The 24,140-nt window shown below is 40.7% G+C and overlaps 1 protein-coding gene across 1 annotated transcript in view; it reads left to right on the plus strand.

Moving 5' to 3' along the window:
* The first annotated feature begins 1,432 nt into the window (after positions 1-1,432).
* The window catches only part of ATAD2B (ATPase family AAA domain containing 2B), a 71,934-nt gene continuing 49,226 nt past the window's right edge, over positions 1,433-24,140 (plus strand). The window contains exons 1-7 of the mRNA XM_066547160.1: positions 1,433-1,588; positions 16,648-16,802; positions 18,267-18,313; positions 19,323-19,476; positions 21,518-21,620; positions 22,154-22,262; positions 23,440-23,556. Coding sequence (XP_066403257.1) covers positions 1,433-1,588; positions 16,648-16,802; positions 18,267-18,313; positions 19,323-19,476; positions 21,518-21,620; positions 22,154-22,262; positions 23,440-23,556 — 841 coding nt within the window. The remainder of the gene's footprint in view (positions 1,589-16,647; positions 16,803-18,266; positions 18,314-19,322; positions 19,477-21,517; positions 21,621-22,153; positions 22,263-23,439; positions 23,557-24,140) is intronic.

Consider the following 24,140-nt stretch of genomic DNA (forward strand, 5'->3'; position numbering starts at 1 on the left):
ACTAAAAGATTATCGCACTTTCAATCTTTAAACAGTAAAAATACTTTGAGAAAGCTTGCTTGAGCCTAACAGTCAGAGTCACGTGCTCAGTAATTTCATGATACTATTCTTTTTGGTTAAAGAAGTAAGAAGCACTGAAATGACTTGCCCAGCAGTGCCAAACCAGTCAGTGTGAAAATTAAAAGGTCGAGACTTTGTCACCTACAGCTGTATGCTTGTTTTCCTCAGCTACGTTTCTTTCACAAAGCTTTTGGTTTCGGGGCTTATGTGCAGGTACTGTTATAAGTTCTGTATAGGGCAACAAGTGGTAAGAGAATGATTCTTACATCGGCGAGAAGGGATCGGGTTCGTGAATAGGCTAAGGGTTATAGTTTGTGAGTAATTTGAAAAGCATTTAAGCATCCGGTGTAGAGTAATGCGTTGTATTCTTTGCCCCTCTGACCTGCATCTGCGATAATGGGGAGAAATGAGCTTTCCAAGGACCGAGCAAGGAACATGAAGCGCAGGTTAAGGCAAAACATAGGGGACGCTGCCGGTGGCTGGCGCGATGGGAGAAGCAAGGGCGCACTCCCGATAGCCTGGATAGCAAGGTGATTTCTTAAAAATGAGGCTCACCAGACTGTGAAAAGACTTTCCACAGGGAATTATGGAGATCTCAGCCTCGGGAGATCTGTTCGCCCAAGCTGTCCGGTCAGCTCCTGGCAAGAGCCTCCCTGGGCGAGCAGAGGCGACGGCTCCAGCCCCTCAGGACGGGCGGCCGAGCCCCTTCCCGGGTGCCAGCGCTGCCCTTCGCGCCCCGCGGCCCCGGGCAGCCGCTCCCCCTGCCCTTGAACTCCCCAGTCCTCGGCTCAACCCTCAGGGGGTGGCGGCGGCGGCGGCTCCCCCGCCCCACGGGGTCACGCCGGGCCAGGCCCGGCCGGCGGCTCTCCAGGCCGCGGCGGGGCCGTGAGGCTGTGTGCGCGCTCGGTGCCCGCCGCGGAGCCGGGGCCGGAGCAGCTCCTCAGAGACCCGCGGCCGCCGCCGCCGCCTCCCCCGGGCCGAGCCGGGCCGGGCCGGGCCCATAGAGCGCGCGGCGCCGGGATAGAACGGCCGCGCCGGGGCCGCAGCGCCCCCCGGCGGCGACTGGCGGGGGCGGCGCGGAGCGAGCAGAGAAAGGGAGCAGGGACAGTAATGGCGGCCAGTTAGAGCCGGGCTGAGCCCGAGAGGCGGCGGCGACAGCGGCGGGAGGAGCCGGCGCGGCTCCGGTTGCGTCTCTGCCCGGCAGAGCGGCTTCCCCGGAGGGCTTTTCTTCCTTCCTCCCTCCTCCCCCCTTTCCCCCTCTCCCTCCCCTTCCCCTCCCTGCCCGAGCCCCCGCCTGTCCGCCCTCCCTCCTCCCTCCGCGCCGGCGGCGGCGGCGGCGGCGGCGCCCCCCGTGTCCCCCCTCGCCGGGGCCATGGTGAACACCAGGAAGAGCTCTCTGCGCCCCCTGGGCAAAGCGGCGGCCGGGGCGGCCGGGGCCGGCAGCCATTTCATCTCGTCCCGCACCCGCTCTTCTAAGAGGGGCACCAAGGCAGATGCGGCCGGGCTGGAGGAGGCGGCGGCAGCGCGGGTGAGGACCGGGGGCTCCACGGGGGACCGGAGGGCGGGAGGCGGCGAGGCCGGGGAATTGCTGGGGACAGCGCCGCTGGTGCCGCGGCGGGGGGGGCTGCGGGCACGGGAGCCGGCGGGGGGCGGGTGCCGAGACGGCTGTCGGCTGTCGGAGGGACGGTGGGGCCGGCGGGCAGCCCGCGGCGAGGAGGCACCGCGGAGCCGGCAGGGACGCGGGGGGCAGCTGCGGAGAGCCGCAGTCCCTGCGGGGCCAGCGCCGGCGCGGCGTGGGCCGCTGACAGGGGGCGGGGGCGGCGGGGACACGGGCGGCGCAGCGGCCGCGGTACCGGTGCCCGGCGGGGCCGGCGGCGGGCGGGGGTCCGGCGGGGTCCGGCGGCGCGGGGCTCCCCCTGCGGCCGCGCCCGGCGCTGCCGCCGCCAGACAAAAGTTGGGAGCTGCGCCCGCAGCAACTTCGCAATAAACCTCGGCCCGGTTTGGTTTGTGTGTGTGTGTGCTTTTTTTTTTTTTTTTCCCCTTTTCCCTAAATGACCTCGATTCGGCTGGCGGCTGCGACGGGAGGAAGCTGGTGTTCGGGAAAGCCCCCCGCCCCGTTTTTTGTGGCACGGAGGGTGTGATTTTTGCCGTCAAGTTTAAGTTGAATGCTTTCCCAGCCGAACTCGCTGTGATCGCTTGGGTTAGACGGGCTAACTGCAAGTTAAATTCTACAGCCCGATTTGGAGAATTAACATTTGGTAAATTGTAACTAGAAGAAAGAATTCGGGAGTCTCCTTTCTTCCTCGTCTCTAAACAGCTCTGTTGACAAAACCTGTAATTTTTGTTTCTAATTATCGAAGAATCACAGAATCAATGAGGTTGCAAAAGACCTCTGAGATCATCGGGTCCGACCTATGGCCGATCACCACTTTGTGAACCGGACCATGGCACCGAGTGCCACATTCAGTCTTTCCTTAAACAGCTCCAGGGCCGGTGCCTCCACCGCCTCCCTGGGCAGCCCGTTCCCAATGTTTAATGATCCTGTCTGTGAAGAAATTCCTCCCACAGGAGGAATTGTAGGCAGGACTTTTTCTTTGGTTGATGAAACTTCACGTATTGCTTTAAAGGGATCTTTCAATAAAAGCAATAAAAATCAATAAAAGCAACGCAAATATGGAAGTGAAATTTGAGGGTCCGAGTGTTTGACAGTCGTGCACCAACTGACCATGTCCCTGCCGTGCAAAGGAGGAAGTCAATCAGCCGAGTAGAAAAACAGCAGCAGCAGCCAGAGGCATGTCAAGGATGTCACCTGTAATTCTCAAAAAACCTTTTTACCCCATCCATTTGGTGTAAAATACTAAAACAAATACAAATCACTGATGAGATATCCTATACCTTCTGTGCTTCTCTTTCAGGTCTTTCATACTTCACAGTTCTTCCCTTCCCCCATCTTACTTTTCCTTGTTCCCTATTTCTTCCTTGTTTAATTTCAGTGGACTCCTGGGGATGCAGCCCCATAGCTGTAAAAAGCTGCTCTGCTTGTTCTAGTTTGCAGTTTCTGTTTATTCATATCGTGGGTCTTGTGGTTTGTGAAGCAAAGTTTGAAGTAACCCTTACTGGCTTACTTCTCAGGGAGTTTACTGCTGCTGAGAAAACTAGCTTGGGCTTCTTTCCAAGTATTTTTAATTCATAACAGTGTTTTTTTACGACAAATCATTAAAACATTGAAATTATGTTAGTGTCATGGTGTAAGGAAAGGAGATTGTGCAAAATAGTGTAAAATATTGTAAATACTTCTCAAGATATTGCCCACACTTCTAAAAGAGCATTTATTCTGAAGTTAAATGTAAATTTTGGTGTATGGGAATGAACTTGTTTCACTTCAAGTACGTCTCATGTGTTTGAGGTGGATTTTTTCTTCCCTTTTAAGATGTAATTGCCAAGTATGAGCAGAAGTTATCCAAGAAGGTTTTTTTTTTCTTATTTCCTCCATCCAGTGTGTTTTATAAAATATGTATATCTCACTGTATTTTAAAGTTGTTTTTGAAAAACTCTTTTTATTCTTCAGATGTAAGTACTGTCAGCAATACAGTGTCTTTCTGAGCTTCTGAATCTTCTTGAAGTAGTGCCAGAGAAGGATCTCAGTGATTAGGAAATGAATAAGCATAGCAGTAGGGAGACAAAGCCTTTGCTTTTGGAAGTGACTGTCGGGAGACAGATAGTGAGGCTGTGTTCAGAAAGCGTGCTGGGATCGTCTTCATGCAGTTGTATTTTTTTTTTTTTTTTTTGTAGTTGACTGGAGCAGTCTGTCCTTTCTAAATCTTTTGGGTGTCACATCAGGAAACTAGCCTTGCTACCAGCAGTTAATCGGGTTAATGGGCAGCTAGAGTTTGGAGCTCTGGCAGAGATGGGACGCTTCTTGTTTGCAGTGTGTGACTTAATTTTCTTGCATGGAACTTTTGACTGGGACTCCCTGAGAAATGTTCTTCAGTGGGAATGTTTGCAGCCACCTTTCAGAATGTATTTTAAAAGATCATCTGTCTGTTCCTTATTAGCAACAAAGGCCAAGTTAATGACCTAATGGCATCCTGTAAGATGCTGAGTAGACCAGAAGAGGGGATAGGACTTCCCTTCTACCTCTTTTGTATCTATTTCCTTCTTATTTTTTTCCACTTGGCTTTTTCTGATGTACTTTTTTTGTGTTTTTTGTTGTTTTGTTTTTTTTTTTTCCATTTGTTTGGGTTTCTTGCTTATATTTATAAGGATAGGCTTGACTCTCTTCTTTCCCAAGAACTTGACTTAAGTTTCTAGTCTTCTGCTTCAATATTCTGCTGAGTTGTATAGTTGAATAGTGTCCTTTTTTGTTTGATCTGAATCTAAAGGCAACATTTGTGGAAATGGACTGTAATAGTCTAAATGCCTTTATCATGTTCAGTGTATTCCCTCAGTAGTACTCACTCAGCTTGGAGAAAGCAATGACGTCAGGCTTTGAAAAGTAAACTGGTTTGAATTATTGATTGGCGACCACGCAGTCAGTGAGGGAGATGAATACGTGTGTGTCTGTCTGCTTACCAGAAGCCAGATTAAAATGAACAAAATCCCTCACTAAATGGATCAAGGAGCCAAGAAGTTTATTGTCTGAGATGATGTCATAGCAGAGTGCATAGGGAGGGTACAGAGGGGAAAAACTGGGCTTTGTTTTCTTCCCGTTTCCAGGACTGATGTTTAGTACTACACTGCTTAGTAGATTTTGAAGCTATGCTTACATAAATATATATTCTGTTGTTACACAAATTGTACATATGTGTATAAAAACACAGATTTTTTTCTTTTCGGCATTAAAATTTGGGACGTGTTCTAGCTTTATATTAAAGCATTCTGACAGGAAAAGCTCATCAAAATCTTCTACAGAGACACAGAATTTTAACACAAGGCTTATAGGTTCAGTGGACTTTGTTCACAGTATGAAAAAATGGAGGATCCTGTGACCATAAGTGATTAAATTTGCACTTTGTATCTACTGATGTCTGATGTTTTCAGACACTGAGTTGTGATTGCTGGTAACACTTCTTTGGCAACTGAAATGATTTTTCTTAGTCATCTCAAAGCACAAATCAGAAGTGTTGATCAAGAATGTATTGTGTAATAAACACTTAAATCATGTCAGCATACTAGTTAGATATTTTAGCAATGTATACAAGGTTAGCTTAATTTAATTAGCCAAGAAAGCATTAGCAGTGCCTTAAGAGCTACTTGAGGGCATGGTGATAATTGTAAGGCATGATCCTCGCTAAAAGTAGTGCTGCCAACATTGTTCAAGTTGTGCCGTGCAACCCAGAGCTCTCCATTGTACTTAATCGCTGATGGGAGCGATCAGGGGCTGCTGCAGTGAGGAAAGGTGGAGAGAAGCAGCGTGCCCTGTGATACAGTGTGTTTCAGAGTCTCTCACTGTAGTTTCTCAGTCTGTAGCAATAGAAGTGTTTTCTGATTTCTGGGTGATCATTTCAGCTTTTGTAGCATAAACTTGTTGCTACATTTTATTCTTCGAAAAGCCTTTAATGGTCAGCTGTTGAAAACATAGAAAATGTAAAATTTACTATGATTTCTCTTAAATTACAAGTTTTACACATAACCAATAGAGCTTTCTAAAAATCAAGTTTTCCCTTATGAAAGACCCTGATTGGCATATTTATTTTCTATGTAGTGTCTCACGGTGTTCTGGATGCTCTGGTGTTTAGAATAACGCTATAGAAAAAGTTAGATTTTCCTCCTTTTGCTGGATAAATGACACTTGCTGGCCACCTGTGTGTAAAACTCTTCAATAAAAAAGCTCCTGTCCAATATCTATGTTTTAAAGAACTGCATTGCCTTTGTGTTCGAGTTTGCAGTAGCATCAGTAAAGGTGCTGAGGCTAATGCTTTTACAGTTCTTTGAAATACATCCTGAAATATAAAGCCTTGTGAAGTTATTCCAAACAATTTAATTTAAAGGAAGATGCCCAGGAAAGCTCATCTTTTTGGTGAGTAATAAAATCTCGGGTTCTTTCTGTTTTAGTGGTCTGCTGCTCTTTTGGGATTTAGCAGGGAAAAATCAGTGTTCTAAAATGAGTCATGCAGGCCATTCCTTGGCTGTATGGTGTTAATACAGCTGTGAGCAGTGGGAAATGGAGCAATTGTTGGAAGCAGTCTTTGTTCAGGATTCTGTCAAAATACCATACAGCTGGCATTTGTGATCCTTTTGTGGTTCTGAAGGGCTGTCCTGAGTTTGAATTCTTCTTACGTATCATGCCAGATCAGTCTGGGCCCCTCTCAGCAGTCAGGACACGTGAAGTGTCCGTGGTTTGTTTTGGGAGGCAGTGGTGTATCCTGTTCAAGTGCTGTCACACTGTTCCAGGACCTTCAAAGGAAGCAATCCAAGAGCTAATCCAGTGGATGGATAAGACCTCCAAAGAGTACTCAGGAAATGGTGTTGATGTTTTGTGTGCTGCATTGCTTCCTCTGAACATTGGGCTTGTCCCAAAGTATTATTAATAAAAGCTGCTTCTCCAACTACTGTCTCTGAACTTCAAACAGAAGGTTTGACCCATGGCTGTGAGACAGCCCATGACAATTTTGCAAGAGTTGCATACAGCTTGGGGTTATGCAAGATAATTAGCTCAGGTAATTATATTCTGATCACCTCTATCCCCCTGCAGTTTCAGTTGCATGTAGTATGGTTTTGCACATCCTGCCCTAAATTGTTGAATGTTTGCTATGCTGTGGAAGAGTTTTAATTCCAATCTAATGATGCTTTGAATGATTTTTCTGTAAGACTTTATAAAACCCATCTTGAAACAAAGGATGCAGCAAGTAGACATCAGTGCGCTGAAGCTTTCATTGCTGTGAATTTTGTGTGCTGTTTTGTAGCTGTGACCCTTTGAAAGATTGCTGATTGTTTATTAGATGTTTTAGCTCTAATGGATTACTTTTTCTGTGGGTAATATCACTCATGAACCCATTTATTGCAAAGGGAACTGACAATATGTTTTTATCCCTTTTTTGTGTACACTTCATGCTTTGCTGGTTTTTCAAAACAATTTTTCAGTCCAACTTCACTCTTGAAATATTGTCTTCATTACCTTTGATGGGATTTTCATGGTTTATTTTAACCATTAATTCGGGTTTAAATTGTTCAAGTGTTGGTTTGCATTTATACGTGCTTGGATTCTTTTTCTGAATAAATTTAGTTTCTTTTTGCTTGGTACTAAACAGGCAACTTTTTCAACCAGTTGTAAGACTAATGTGTAATCTTCTGTAAGCCTTTTCATTTTGCACTGACTAGGTGTATGCTGTAATAGTTTCAGCTCCAGCTGGGCTAGTTATGAAGGAGACAGCTTTAGTTCCCCTATTAGAAATACAGAACTTAGAAATGTCTCCAGGTTCCATAGTTCTTGTAGCCTGTACTGAACTTTCTGGTTTTACCTTTGTGCTTCTAGTAGTGTCTGTTGATGGCCTAACTGATGTAAAGCTTTGATAGAAAGTTTGTGTTCAGTTGCACTTGGAACAGATGCTTTGGTTTGGTTGTTTTCATAATGTGGGAAGGGGGCATTTTGCTTTTCTCCAGCCTCCAGTCAGTTCCTTTATTTTAAATGGATAAATGGTTGAGCCAAAGCTATTTAAAAAACCTGAAATGAAGAAGTTGTTCATTCTGTACATGTGGAAGAGATTACTTGCAGTGAAATTTGTTGCTGTGCTTCAGCAATCCCTCATTTCAAATACTTAATAACTATCCTTTATTATTTCTCTAATGTATTGTTCAGGCTTAGAATTTTGATTTTTTTATGATTTAAATTTCAGTACATTAATCTTAAGATTTCTATCACAATTGTACGCAATTTTAATTTCTTTTTTCTCTTTTAAAAATACTGTCTTCAAGTGCATTGCAGCTAGGGGTGCAGAAGTGTTTTTTAATCCTATGTTTTTACCACACGGAAGGCCACCTTCCTAGTTTCTCTTGCTACAGACACTTCTTTGCTTAGCTTACTGAGTCTATTTCCTGGTCATGTCCAAACCTTGAGGAGCAGTCTGGTTCAGGGCTTCTCGCTCTGTTTTCCTCTTTGCTAGCCTCATTTACATAATTCTGCATCTTTATTTAGGTTTATAGTAGTATTGAAGGAGGCCATATCCTATAGGCTTTGTTTAGGATGTGACTGTTAAGCAGAAACAAGATGGATTTTCGAGGACTGAGGGTAGGAAAAAACATTTGAATGTTTTCATTTTTTCTACATCAGAATTGTAATCATTCTTGGTTCTCAAGTCATCACATAAATATAATTTCTGCTTTAAAAGTCTTTGTTAACAGAGTCTAGAAACTCACAGAAATGGTTAATGTAGTTCTGACTAAAAACGTGTTCCTTTTATTATTCCTTCAGTGTTGAATAAGGAAGATCAGTGGTTTTAAAAACTTCCCTTAAGTGGATTTACTAGAAATACTTCTAAGTGAGGTGTGGACCCCATACAGCAAGTAGAGAACTCTTCTCAGTGGACTTGCTCTTCTGCAGGTGTGTGATTTCACATGTGCTGTGAGCTCTGGCTGTGAACTCTGCAGTTGTGAAAACAACAGACTCGCCAATATTAATGCTTGCCAGGCCATTTGATCAGCGGGATCGGGATCACGTTACTGGTCCAGCTGAAACTAATCCTCTTCTCCACATCCCCTGGCTTCCCCTTGCTTCCCCTCCATCCTTCTGATTTGATTATCAGCTGAAATTTCACAGTATCATCCTAATTTTGGTGAAGGCACAGAGAGGAGCGCTCGTGGTGAAATGCTTGGAGCGGGCTGCTGTTGATGGGAGGATAAACCTCAGCTCACTATATATGGCTTCTGTCACAGCTTGGCAGAGGCTGCTCTGTAGGTCACTCTCCCTTGCATTCGTGAACCAAGTAACCTGTAGGTTGCAAGAGTTTTTTGTGTGTGTCACACTGAAGCTGTTGACAGGCACTCACTCAGTGTGGATACAAGCAGGTGTCTTTCTTCTGTAACAGACAGAGGGAATGGTTGCAGGTGTGAAAATCCCTAATTAGCAGTGCTTATATTTTTAACTTGTAAACTTTTAGCTTTTCTCAAAAGCTTTCACGTTTATTAAATAACCTGAATTCTAGGGTTGAAGAGTTTCAGGAAATAAAATGGAAATCTGTTGAAGTAATAAAGCAGATCTTCCTGTGGAAGAAAAATGTTTGGGGTTTTCTTAATCTGAACAAATGGTGAAGAATTTATTCTTCTGAAAAGGTCTAGATGATGGTATTCTTTGTGTTCTTTGTGGCTATTATTGACGTGAGCATTGTTCACTAAAAAAAAAAAAACCAAAAACGGAACCTGAACGTTAAAAGGATTCCGATCATTCTGCAATTGAGGCATTCTTTACTATCATTACCACTAATGAAATACATCGTTAATAGTTGTTTATTCCAAGATCATCAAGCACTTAAGCATGAACATTATTTTTCCTTAACACCTGTGGAGAGCCAATGTCTGATAAATGACTGTGTGCAAACAAGTGGAAATTAGAGAACTGCAACCAGGAGATGTGTTCTTTTAAGCTGATGTTTTGTTTCACGCTGTCAGCAAGGTTAACGCATCAGGACCTTCATGCAACTTGGAGTTCTCACTAAGGTAGTTAATGTGCTCTAATCCCCAATACATTTATTTCTCAGCTTCTTGTCATTTGAAGGCTGAGGCAGAATGAATTGGTTTGGAAGGGATGTTGAAGATCATCTCTTCCCAACCCCCTGCCATGGGCAGGGACACCTTCCACTAAACAAGGTTTCTCAGAGCCCCATCCAGTCTAGCCTTGAAGTAAAAGTGCTTTCACACTGGATTTTTAGGACACAAAGGCAGGTGTTCATCCTGCAGCAGTATGTTGTGTACCATCACAAATACAGGGTGCTGCATTATGCTCGACCTCAAGTTCAGTCATGTTACCTTCTTTCCCCAGACAAGTGTATCAGGTCTTACCTCTTCCCACTAAGCAGTCAGCCAGCTCTTCCCTACATGAGGGGCTGGAGGCATTTGCCAGGAAAATGTGCATTGGGGTGGGGAAGAGAGGAGCTTGTGAGGATGTGTTGGTGCTGGAGAGAGTGGGTAGTGTGGTGTGTCATCCTGAAATTAGGGCATATTGTGGATGTGTAAGGCAAGGTGTGGTACCTGGTTTGAGCATGATCATGAGAAAGTTTCAGCTACTTGAAACGTTAGTACCAAGCATAAGGAGAGTTTTACTCCTTCCTACCCTCCTTTTTTTTTTTTTTTTTTTGGTTAGAAAACTCTAAAACAAAGTGGTGAACTTAAAAAAAAAAAAAGAAATAGGATTTGAAAGGATTTATTAGATTCTGGTCAGATGACATGATCACATCCTAAGAAAATTATTTTGATCTAGTACGTAGAATTTGCAACCAAACAAAACTTAAATCTCAAAGAGATTGTGAAGCCTTCTGATTTTTTAAAACTGCTTAGTATGCCTAGCCTTAAAATGCATTAACTTAATGTTAGCAAAACCTAGCTCTTACCTAACTCTCATCAATAAATCTTAACACAGATCTTTAATGCAATTAAATTTTTAGGATATAATGTTTTAATCCATATTTTTTACCTTTGCAGAAACTGGATACACTAAGGAACAAGCGTCTTTTCCAGAATCACTGGACAGACAGCTAGACGATGTTTTTGGTGTATTTTACTGGTGTTTGAAATGCATTATAGTTTCAGTGAAAGCAAGTTATTTGTTAACTGAATAGTTATATGAGGGCAAGGATGAGACATGAGCTTAACTAATTGGGGTGCTGGGGGCACAGTCACATTTTTTTCACGAATAACTGTTTCAGTTTGGAAAGACAATTTTATCGTTTTATACTGTAGGATATAAAAGTTTATTAAATGCAGTAAAGAGCCCTGAGTATTTCAGATCTTTTGATGGACAGCTCATTTCAAGAACTTTGCAGGAACTGGTAGGAGAAGAGGCACACCAGTTTTTTTCACATGCATTTTTAAGATAAGAATCCAGACTAATAATCTGGGACATCCAAGAAGATGTGTTGTTAATCAAAAGTTGTATTTTAAATTAGAAAATAGAAAGTTAGAAATAACCAGGGGACCTGGACTGAGTTTCTCTACTGTCACTAAAAATAAGATTGACGCATGTCTGAAATTGTTGTCTTTTCAGAGAAGTGGAAGAAGTTACATTTCAATATCAGAAGCTAGGATTTAACTAAAGTTAGAAGCAGAGGTTTTTGAAAACCTGTGGCTGAAACAAATTTTTTGAAAATGTTTATTTCATTATTATTAAGAGAAATTAACTTTCAGGGTCTTTTGTGCTTATTTAGTGGGTTAAAAAGAAAAGCTATTTATGCATTTAACAGAATGCAGAGAAATAGGATTGGTCAGCTGAACATTGAATGTCAGTGCATTAATTTTGTGTCTTAGACATGGGAAGAGGCCATAGAAAAAACAGTTGCTGCAGTGCTTAAGAGAATAGGTTGAAAAGTTGCCTGAGTGAGGAGCTGTGTGAGCAGTAGTGTGAGTGTTCAGGGCGTGGCAGACACTCAGCAGGGTGTGCCCCACAAACTGTACAGCGGGGACAGCAAGTCTGACCATGGTGAATAACTCAGATATTCATGTCTGCATGCCTGTGTCTGTGTAGAGATGAACCTGTGGCAAACCAGACAGAGTCTTTTTCAGAAATTGCAAGGTGTGGTTGTGGTTTTAATGTTATATCATCTCTTACTTGAGAAGTCTGTGAACTTGTGTTCACATGCTCGGAGATGCCAGTGGTAGAGATGGTTTGTACTCATTCTCTGTGTCCAAGACTACTGGATTAGGATTATTTTGGGGTGTTCAGACCAGCAGTTTAAGAAGACTTCTTTGGTTATTCTCTTAGCCAGGAAATTCAACTTAAACAGAAGAAGCAAACCCCCCCTCCCCCCCACCCTTTCCCTTCAAAGATGCTATAAGTAATCTTTGTATTTTAACTTGGGAATTAATCAAATGTCATGCTTTAGCCAACTGCTTCCTGTGACATACCTGAAGGCACTGTCAGTGAGTACTGCCCTGCTATGTGTGTTCTTCAGTCTGAAAGACTGTGCTGGTATAGTTGATGTTCTAAGAGGATAAATTGAGAAGGAAAAGGCCAGTTTTATTAATGGATTTCTAGTTTGTGTTTTCCAAAACTTGAGGACTCTACATGTTTTAAATAAAACTGTTAGTATCAAATTAGTGTTTTGAAATTTAGGGATGGATAGAGAAGAGACTGCAGGTAATAATGTATACCAGTGTATTTGTAGCTTGCTCATAGATAGGTATTAAACAGTGTTTCTGTCTTTCTCCTTTTCATACAAAGCAGAGAAAGCATAGAGATAACATGCGGCTATATATGTTTTCTTGCTTTATTATTTATTTTAACTTTTGTTTCTAGATATATCAGTACCATCGTTCAAGTGCCTTCAGTGAAGGTGTGTTACCAGTTTGCCCCCACTGCCTCTGCCTAAATTGAATCTTAGCTCAGCAGCTGATTTGTGGTATTCATTCAGCTGTCACATTCCATTTTGCTTTTGAATCCAAAGATAAGACTGTGTTTTGCCAGTCTAGAGCATGGATGGTATCCTGTTAATGCCAGTTATTTCCTTACTGTAGCAAGACTGCTTTCTGTAAGAGGTGGTTCTGGTTGTTCTGGATCACAGCTGGAGTTTGCTGGGTCTCTCTTTTCTGTTGGATCAATGCAGTTGCACCAAATTTTGTTTCTCTCTTTGTACCTTCTGACACTATGTAAAGTAATTTTTTGATTTTTCTCTGCTTGCTTTTTCTTTGTTGCTTTGGTATGCTTGAAGGCAATTTCTGACATGATTAAGATTTTATTAATTCATATTCTCTGCATTCTCTCAGCATGTGAGTTGCATTTGCTTCAGTGCCAGTGTTTCATTAGGAGCTTTGAGTGCAGTGCCTTGGTTCCTATTTCTGCAATTGCATTATTAATTTCTTAATTTTTAAGTTTGATGCTTGTATCATATTTTTCTAGTCCCAGAACATTTTCATGATATCTAATCTGAAGTAATAAGTTTCTGGGTTGAAACTGAAGTGCTATTTTTAATCATTAAAGGTATAAATGGTTTGAGACCCAGTTCCTTAAGGGAGCAAGCTGACTCCTGTGGAATCGTTAGACCTGTTATGCTATAAATGGGAGGAAGCAGTGGATAGACTGCTCTCTGTAAAGGCTTCCCAAACTGAAATTAATTTTCTTCCTTGTTCTAGTGTATCCCAGTTTGGATAATCTCTTGAGTGTTATGAAAACTATATCTGTATTTTACTGTGGGTAGTGAAGGTTCTGGATAGTAGTCTGATTTCATTCCCCAGAGCTTGAATTTTTAAAATTGTCTGTTAACTGGAAAATGGAGCTTGGATTCTTGGTAATGTATTTAAAATTTCAGTGATTTCAACTTTATAGTAGCTTTGTCACTACTTCATGATAAAACATTTTCTGCGTTAGTGCATCTTGCACAGCATGTACTCCAATATAGGGTAGTATTTGGACTTGAATATCTTAAGATTTAACTTGGTTTGTACTTGCTGAGTTTGTGCATAGAGTTAATATGCAGGAAAGTGAGGCTCAGCTGAAAATAATAGCCTAAACAAAGAATAACCTAATTAAATAACCCCCTTAATTGCTAGTCTGGTTCCTTAGGCAGCTGCAAGGAACTGATCGCTCACGTGATCACACTGACAGCCTGCTTTTCCAGTTTCTGAAGCTATTTGCCAGCATATGTTCATTTGACAGCATTAGAGTTCTCCAAGATACTCAACTTCTATGAATTTTGTGAATATTTGTAGCAGAGGGAGACCTGAAGTAGCAGAATTTGTCTCCATTGTCAGTATTTTGTTTTAACTGCCAGCTGAGCAAGATCCTAGCTGAACTTGAGACTTGGGACCAGAGGCAAGGCACTGGAGGAAATGCAGAGAAAGGTGATGATAGGGGACTCTGATGAGTTTGGCTTTTTGCATGAAAAGGGGTGGAGATGGAATACAGGAACCTGTGCATTACTAATTTCACTGCTGGCAATTAGTTTTAATGTTACTGCTGTAAAGCTTTGTTACGTGCTGCTTCATCTTTCCTAGTTTCATTTTCTCTGTCTTGTTTAGCCGGTTTTAAGCTGGTTCTGTGGCTTACCTTGAAACTCTGCTCCTATCCTTCACAAGGGAGCTTGTGTAGTTTTGGAAAGTAGTTACTAAAATTGACCTAAGCAGGGTTGTATTTCTCTAAGTTCACAAGTAAACTGATAATAAAGCAGGAAGTATATGCACAAATACGTACAGTGTTCAGAAGTGAATATGAAAGCTACTAAAATTTTGTAAAAAGTTGGTATTTTGTAGTTTCAGAGGGTTATGGAAAACAGCCAGGTGCTGCCCATGTATTTTGTAGGGCTATGCAGGGTGCAGGTGTTTTGCATTTAGGAATGGTGGTAGTTATTATCTTTTGTACTTGTGTGATCCCTCAGTGAAATGATTAAGATCACCGACAAGGTAGGAATTTCATCTAAAAGAAGGAAAGTGAGCTTTTGAAGCTCAGTGAGCTGGTCTGGTTTATGGATGGATCAGAGAAACATCAGAAGGGGATCCGAGGAGGTTGGAATGGTGCTGTGTAGTCAGGCAAGGGAGTGCATGGGCTCTTCTTGTGTCACAGTGGTGCTGAGCTGTCTTGTCAAACTGCACCCATACATTTGGATTTCCCTTTCTAAATACTGTGCTGTGTTATTCTGTCTTCCTCTCTTAAAAGATAAGCCTTTTTTTAAAATTTTCTGAGTATGTGACATGTGATGTTGAAGTATCTGGAGTAAAAATCAGATTGTTGTTGTTACTAAGCCCAATGAACAAATGGAACTTCTGTGGTTATCTCCTTGTGTTTAAGTAAAACTATCTCTTTGTCATAGTTCAAGTTCTTACTGACAATTCCTGGACCTTAGTATTTGAAAATTGGTTCTCTATTGTTGCAATAAAGGATGTTTAGTTTTTGAATCATAGAATCATAGAATGGTTTGGGTTGGAAGGAACCTTAAAGATCATCTAGTTTGAAAACCTTGCCATGGGCAGGGGCACCTTCCACTATCCCAGGTTGCTCAAAACCCCATCCAACCTGGCCTTGAACACTTCTGGGGATGGGGCAGCCACAGCTTCTTCGGGCACCCTGTGCCAGGGCCTCACCACCCTCATAGGGAAGAATTTCTTCCTCATATCTTACCTAAACTTGTCATCTGTTAGTTTAAAACCATTCCTTGTCCTGTAAATACACGCCCTTGTTAAAAAGTCCCTTTCCAGCTCTCTTAGAGTCCCTTTAGTTACTGGCAGGTTCTATAAGATCCCCCTGGAGCCTTCTCCAAGCTGAACAACCCCAGTTCTCTCAGCCTGTCTCCACAGCAGAGCTGCTCCAGTCCTTGGATTATCTTTGTGACTTTCTCTGGACTCGCTCCAACATTCCCATGTCCTTCATATGTTCTGGGCCCCCTGGCTAGACACAGGACTGCAGGTGGGATCTCAGGAGTAAGGGCATAGGTAGGGAGAATCCCCTCCCTTGACCTGCTGCCCATTTTGCTGCTTTTGGCACTTTTGGCTTTCTGGGCTGCAGGAGCACAATGTGGGGACCTTCTTGTCAAGCAACACCCCCAAGTCTTTCTTCCCTGGGCTACTCTCCATCCATTTTCCACCCAACCTGTACTTGTGCTTGGGATGTGCTTGCCGGACCCAGATGCAAGACCTTGCACTTGGACTTGTTAAACTTCGTGAGGTTTGCCCAGGGTCCCACTGAATGGCATCAAGACTGTTTTGATGAGCTAAAATTTGTAGTTAATAGAATCCTGGTTTTATGTTTTGTTGTGGTAGTTCACCTAAATAGAAGCAGATCCTCTGAAGTTTAGTGTCTCTCTATTTTTTGTGTACCTTGCTACTCTCTTTGAGTTTCTGTCTCTGTTACCTTTGATAAATGCAATGGAAAAAAGGGCCCTTTTGGTACTGTTTAGGTGCTTTTTAAAAGGTGTTAAGAGTAATGTGATTAATGTACATAATGCTATTAATGAACATGTTGGACATCTCCTGGCTATGTGCTGGGCAGTTTGATGGGTAGAACAAGGTACTGGAAAACTCTTACAGGAAGGAAGAGTGTTTGTTTAAGCATTTTAAAGACAAAAACAATATCAGCAGAATAAATAATTGCTGTGGTTTTAAGTATCTTAATATTTCACAGTCCTTTTCTCTCTTTATGGCATTTTTAGCTCTTTGGCAAGTAAGGTGAGAATAGCAGTGTCGTGTATGATACATAAAAAACACAATGAGTTATACAAACAATACTTGTTCAGAAATCAGGAAAACTACTATAGAAGTTTAATATTTGAAATGAAATATTTTCATAGTTTCTGGTAATGTTTTCAGAATAAACACTTTTAATATTGCACACAAATTGGTCACTAAGAGTTTGACAGACACTTTCCTTTTACTGAGCTGAAGTTTAACCTTTTTCTGTAAGGATATCTGCCAATGAGCCAAGTAAATATGATCTGATGCTTTTTTTCTTTTCAGAAAGATGAAGGTAGTGATGCTAGTTTGAGTGATAGCCACATATCTCCTCCTGCCAAACGTACCTCAAAACATGCTGATCCTGTGGGCAAAGACAAATCAAAATCACGCGGTACTGGGCAGAGAGAGGAATGGAGCATCTCAACTGGACAGTCCAGGTAATTGGTGCCAAAAGAAGAAAGAACTTAAACCAATTTTTTTCTGTGTTGTTATCCCATTTATGCTAGTTCTGTAGTCAGCTGCAGCTCAGGAGAGTACTTTTGAAACATATTATTTTTACAAAAGTTTCTTCATTTTAAGACTCCAGGAATGTGGATTGCATCAATTGTCTCATCTCTGTTTCCTTTCTATACATATTTGCACAAAAAATATAAAGTAATTTTATTTGAGAGGCAGTCTGAATTTTGGATTCTTGATGCATCCAAATTTAGTAATGTAATTGGTATTTTTATGTACTCAAGCTATAAGAAGACATGATATTTTAATTAGGGAATCAGTGTTACCATCTTTAGGGAACGCGTAACAGTCAAGTTTATTTCTATTGTTCTTCAGCCTCGTAAGTAAATTTTACTGAATATAGCCTCAGCCTTGCCACATTTTTGTAACTTGAAGCAGAAGTAATTAATTTTATTTTAGAAATGATTTAATTGTATTTTACAAAGCATCCTTGTATTCATAAGGTTCCTCACGTGGTTACAGGTAACTGTGAGACAATGTACACAGTATGTTCCTGATCCATGAACTTTCAGTTAATACTGATTGTTTTGTAGATATGTATTTCATATTTATGTACATGTCAAAATCATTCTTGAAATTATTTGTATGTAAGAGTGACTGTAAGTCACTACTGCACTTTTGACTGCTAGGATGAAGTTTGCTTAAAAGCTTTAGATAGATTTACCTCTTCTTATTTTTATTTTTCTCTTTTAAAACAGAATGAATTAAATCTAGCGTATTAATGTGCCATGGTAATTGGGAATGTATTGAAACTTGTGGACCTTCTGTTTCTTTTGTTTGTAAGAGCAGACTTGTACTGGAGCTCCTAGAAATGTCAATATACAAAAAGAAATATTTAATGCAGCTGGGAGAATTTAGATCATTGTGTCAAATGAAATTTGGCCAGGGTACTGAAAATCATATTGTTGCTCATTTAGAAGCCACTGAGACATTTCTTTGCATCTGAAGTTTTATGTTGGTTCTGCCACAATCCAAAGCACTGTGCTTAACAGTGATCTTCAGTCACTAAGACTTTTCCCAAAAGTTCTGTCACTTCTACTGGTTTATCCAAAGTGTTGGAATGATGGTTGCCTTTGGAGAGCTATACCAAGGTTCAGTTCTGAAATTTAAGGAGAGAGTTAATAGCATAAGGGCATGAAGAAGGATTAAGGAGATTAATCAAAGAGGTGTTTTGACAGTTGGGGGGATTCATACAGTTGGTATTGAGCAGTTTTGTCCTTACTAAGGTGTTGGGCATGAAGTAGACTCTTCCAAGGCTTTGTCTTGGAAAGGTTTTGAAATCAGAGTATCATGGAGCATTTTACAGTCAAAGTTCTGTTTTCACTGTGTGCCTTTTGCTTGGCTAAGGAATGTTAATGTTATTTGTATGTCTGATTGTCTCATAGGCTAACTTCTCAGCCTGGTGCTGCACTACCAAATGGACGTAGCTTATGTAAGTAAATTATAGCAAAGCTTTTTGTATCAGCTTTTGCATTAAACAGTTTTATGTCAATGATATTCAGTGGCATATGTTTTTGATAACTTTACTGATTCCTTTGACCGTTTTGACCAGAAAAGCTGCTCAGTTTTTTCCTGTTGCCATCTTGGATACTCTCTGTGGATATGGGGAACATTTTTAGATGAAAATCCATTTCTCTTCTCAATTCAGACCTCTTGGCCATGATCTTGATGTTTTCCTTAATTCCCAAATTACTGTTATGAGCTAATTTTGGCCTTCCTCTCTCAGTTGGTCTCTTTAATTTAGTCTCTTTGCTCATCTGAAATTTGGCCTTTTGTGGTTCTTAACATTACTTAACTCTATTGCTTTAGAGAGACCTGCCTTGTCTGCAGCTCCTGCTACCTTGAACAGTCTTCTTAAAAGCTTGTACCTTACAAACTTGCCATTTCATTGCTTATCTCAGCTAAAACCACTTTGTCTTTTGTGTCCCTTTTTCATCAGTTCCGTCTTGTTTAATTTTGTGTTGACTCTATGTAAAGTGTTATTTCATTAGGCATATTTGGTATTTTATTATTTATTGTGGTGCCTAAGGAACAATTAGCAGTGGGATCTCTTTGTTTGGCACTGTACAGAGTAGCTGGTATAGATTTGCTTGTGAAGTCAGTATGTTGTATCTGGTCTTTTGATACTATATTTGAAAGACTAAGAATTGAAACTGTGGGCCAAGTGTGCATTTTAGTATTGATGTTAACTTAAAAATATTGAATGCTTAATTGAATGCCAAATTTTCATCATAAAATAAGATTATCATCTAAGGAAACAAGCTTGAATATGCAGAAGTAACTTTTAAAATAACTTTGATAGGAATTAAATACAGTTCTTTAGTTCATACTATGCTTAATAACTTTTGGTTTATTGTCCTTGCTAAGTATTCTCTTATTAATTCTTGTTTGTGAAAATGTTGTTTCCTGCATTTTGAAGTAGTAATACAAATTTCTCTTAGCTCTCAAAAGCCACCCCCTTCGAGGGGAAAAAAAGGGAGATGGGGACCATGCTTGCATAAACGGAGATATAGAAGTCAGAAAAAGTTGTCGGTCCAGGAAAAACAGATTTGAAACTTTGAATCAGAGTTTATTGTTTGATCAGCTAGTAAACAGGTATGTGGGGATACTACAGTTGTATTCACAAAGCACCTTAATGATTTTTTTAAATTAGAAACCCCTGTGTTCCAGTGCCATGTCTGTGTTTTATTGTGGGGATGCACTGAGACAAGCTAGACTGTGGTTTGAGTTACAGCTGGGTCTGTGCTGTGATTGCCATGGTGTCCATGCTCTAAATGCAGAGCAGCTTCCCAGGCTTTCATTGAGGAGTAAGTTACTCTGTCCTTACACCTGGATAAAGCTGTGTGTTGGCAGTTACTGCAGAGTGCCTGATGTGCTGTAAATCCACACCCTAGTTTGTTTCTTGGTAACCTGTTTATGTAGTGATACCTTAAATGTCATGTAAATTGGTGATTAGCAGCAGTGCTTGGAAGCATTCTAGATTTTGCTTGTATGATTTGATCATAAAATATCAAAAGTTTGTAGCTTTCTTTTGTTTTTGTTTTTTACCATTTGTTAATAATTCACATAGGGTGGGTGTCACTTTTTGACATTTACTGTGCAGACAAAGTAGGTCAGGGAGGCACGGTCTGGTCTGAGCATAGGAATGGGAGCCAGAAATGCTTTTTCTGAAATATTATTTCTCTGTAGCCCTGGGCAGGTCATTTAATATGCCCTGATCTTCCCACCTGTAAAGCAGGTTTTAGCAGTCACACCTCTAAAAGACTGCTTTCTCCAGAGCTGGAAAATGATGTAAACATTTAATTGTCAAGTATGATCTTTATTTTTAAATGTATTCTGTTGAATCTTTTATTAATTTAATTTTTTTTTCGACTTACTCAGGAACTACTTGGTATCAGTGTGCAAACTTATATTGAGTTACATATATTTTTCTAGTTGCAATTGAACCTTCCTCTTCTCATCAACAGTCTACCATGAAGGTTGTAATTTGATAAGATCATGGTACTGAAGTCTGTATATGAGCTTTTACTGGTAACAGTGTGTCCCATAATCATTGGAGGTTTTTAAGAACAGGTTTGACAAAAGTCTGTCAGGAGTGATTTAATCATTCTGTAGTGTGCTCTTGCCTGGCAGAGCACGTTGACTTTTCCAGGTCCCTTCCAACCCTATTTTCTTTGGTAGCAAACTGCAACATGATTTTACTTGAAATGGTTCTGTCACTCATCACAGATATTTTGGAAGAATTATTTAAAATGGAGAGGAGCTCTCATAATGAAAGTGTGGCCTTACTGACTTACATCACCAGAACTTCCACTGTCTTCTTTCTAGGCAGTCTTTGACCCTTTAGATTTACTTTTAACCAGCTTGAAAAAAAGGAAATGAAGGTTTCTGTCTTAGTACAAATATTATCCAAATATAGCAGAATTCCAGTTAAAAGCTACTCTAATCACCATGGAGAGCAGTAACAGGGTCTTCAGGACAGGTGGCCAAATAATTGACTTGGCCTGGCTAATACTGTGCTGTTCTCTTCTTTAGCAGTGAAGCATCTTGGCCAGGGTTATCACTTACATACCACTGCTGTTTTGACAGCTGTTTACAAATACTCCAGATAATGAAAATGCTGACTAAATAGTAAATGAGAAATGATCATGAGGTCAAATACTGAATTATGAGATTCTAGATGTTACTGATTTAATAAAAATCCTATATTTTCTAGTGTCTCCTTGAGGCCAGGGTAAGAAACTGTAAAGCTTATGGGGTGGAGGCATTAAATGCATTCCCATTATTATAATTATATAGGTGAAAAGCTTTACTTTCTTATTTTTCAAATTTAATCTTGCCTGACACCTAATCTAATGTCTCAGCAGTTGCAGATTTATATGCTACAATTTATACTGAGCCAAATTATTTTTAAAAGTTTATTAAAATACTACTCTCTAATTTGAACTCCAAAGTTAAATAGCATCAGCATTTCTTCTTTTACATACTTATTACTTTATATTCTTTCAATTTTATTATGGTTAGGTTTGTAGTTCATTGATAGACAACTTAAGATGTTGAATGCTATGTCAAAGTTCTGCATGGCATTGTTTAAAGACTGATTTTTTGTGTGTGTTAACTGTTGCATATATTTTAGTACTGCTGAAGCTGTCCTGCAGGAAATGGATAATATTAACATCAGGAGGAACAGGCGATCTGGGGAGGTAGAACGGCTGCGGATGTGGACAGATACTGAATTTGTAAGTGCAGAGTTTCTGAGATCTTGGATAAAAGTCATATCAAGGCAGAGCATGTTTGTTTTTGCAAACACCAGACATTTATCTATAGCTCTGTCTAAAGGTTTATGATTTTCTTCGGTGGATAACGTTAAAAAAACATGATGAACTAAAATTCAGAACTAAATTAGCGGATATACACTACATTGTTTCCTTATTGATAAATTCATTGTCGTGCTCTCCTGATGTGCTATGGTGGTTCTTTGGTTTGAAGCATACTCTGGTAGCCTGGAAGCAGCAGGACCAGGGACTGTCATCTGCTTTTTTCATGAAAACTTGATACTGATGTTACTTTGTATTAGGTGGACTAGGTACTGTCCGAGAGATTTACTTTAGCATCTATTGTATGAGACTGTTTTTGTAGTCTACCTTTGGAGAGCTCTGCTGGAAAAACACTTGAGGACTAGAGATTGTGTGGAGCACTATTTACTGCACTGGGGCTAATACTGAGTGACATGGGACACTACTGATAGAAGTGCATGTGAATTTTATTCCAGGAAAACATGGATATGTATTCTCGAGTGAAAAGAAGGAGGAAGTCACTGAGAAGAAATAGCTATGGGATTCAGAACCACCATGAAGTATCCACAGAAGGGGAAGAAGAAGGTAGGGGTTGTAAAAAATAGTGGGGGCTTGTCCAAAATACTTATAGAACAAAGTTATCCTTCTCATAAGATAGTAATATATTGCACTTCAGAAAGCAGAACAAAGCCTGGTTTCAAAATGTTTGTATAGTTAATTTCCTTCCTTCTGTTTTTCTTAATTCTAAGTAATTGGAGCTTTCCTTCCATTCAGTGTAACAATCCTCTGGTGGAAATCAGGGTTTCATGAGTCTAGTCTACAACTATGTGTGTTCTAACTGACTTGGTGTTTCTCATGTGCTGAGGTTTGTTTTTTTTTACCAGAAAGAATTTGTAATAGTTAGGCCTGCATCCTTCCTTTGGGGTAAGGTATTAATTAAAGTCTCCTTTCTGTCCACTGACATTTTAGGAGGCTTGTAGGTGCACAGCTGTATTTGAAATTTTACTTTCCTTTAAAAATTTGAATGAAACTGGTCAATGGGTTCAAAAATTACCAGGAAAGAAGGGATTGTGCCTAACTTTGATTGCCTGATCAGCATCATGCTTGGGCTCCTTAAAAAATCCTACTTAAACTTCAGGCATCCATACAGGTTTCAGCATAGTGCATCTCAATTTTTAATTAAAACTGCTGTGGAAGGTATGGTTTGTCCCAATGACTAAGAATGCAGTCCTGGTTCTGAGATCCATGGATGGAAGTTGTGATCCTGTTAACAGATGTATCTATGTTGTGCCTTTATACACAAAGTATATAAAGTGTATTTCTGTGTTCTTTCCTTTGTTTAAAAATGATGCTGTGAATCATAAAGTTGTACTTATTTTCAAGCTGTGTCAAATATTTGATTTATTGAGGCTCCTATGGGAAAAGAGACTAAAGGAATAATCCTTAATTTGAAGGATAGTTATTGAAGGAAAAATACAGTGGATAGAAGTGATATTTGAAGTATTTTAAAACTAAAGCTGTTTTGACTGCATTTATTTTTCTTTCTTTTGCCTTTCCAGAATCTTGTGTAAAAAACTAGAAGGAAGTTTGACAATGTGCTCTAGATTTATCATGACCTTCAAATTTCCACTGATTTGACAATTAGTGTTAATTAATAAACGGGCAGTAATTCTCAGTGACTATTAAAAAGTTAATTTTTTAGGATGAAGGTAGCTCTGACATGAAGTGGAAGTGTTCTGAAAATATTTTTACCCCCCAACAGAGTCTCAGGAAGAAGATGGAGATATAGAAGTAGAAGAAGCTGAGGGGGAAGAAAATGATCGGCCATATAATCTCAGACAGAGAAAAACTGTTGAGAGATACCAGGCCCCTCCAATAGGTGAGGAACCTGACAGTGCTTGACTTGCAGGAGTTCCATGGATGTGGGGAGGGCTGTTGGATGGCTGTGTCTCACCCATGACAGAATAACAGGAATGCGGCACTGTGTGATTTCCACCCTGACCTGTTGTGGTTCACCATGTGGATAGGACTACTGAGACACAGTCTGTCAGTTTGTCAGTGGTGGTGGCATTGCTGCCTCATTGAACTCTGCAAATACCACCCTGTGCTGGCCTCAGGTCTGGGGGTGAATGGGGTTTAGGTCAAGAAATACTTGGCAGAAAGCAATCTAATAAATTAGGTGATTCCATAGGAAAAATAGTTACTGTTATGCCTGCTTCTCTTCTTGAGTGGTAAGCCTAATTCATAACTGTGCATAAATGGCATAGCAGCAGTTATCACAAATGAGAAATATCAGGTATTTCAGTGATCATATAGTCCAGCATCAGGGCTTACAGCCTTATAGCCTGGCAGCTTCAGGGCTTACAAAAAGCATCTTATTTGGTCATTGCCCAAATGCCTCTTATGATGGCTTGGGGCATCAACCACTTCTTTGGAAGCCTTTTACAGTGTTGGACCACCCTC

Source organism: Molothrus aeneus, chromosome 3 (genome assembly GCF_037042795.1).
Source record: "Molothrus aeneus isolate 106 chromosome 3, BPBGC_Maene_1.0, whole genome shotgun sequence".
Classification (NCBI taxonomy): domain Eukaryota; kingdom Metazoa; phylum Chordata; class Aves; order Passeriformes; family Icteridae; genus Molothrus; species Molothrus aeneus.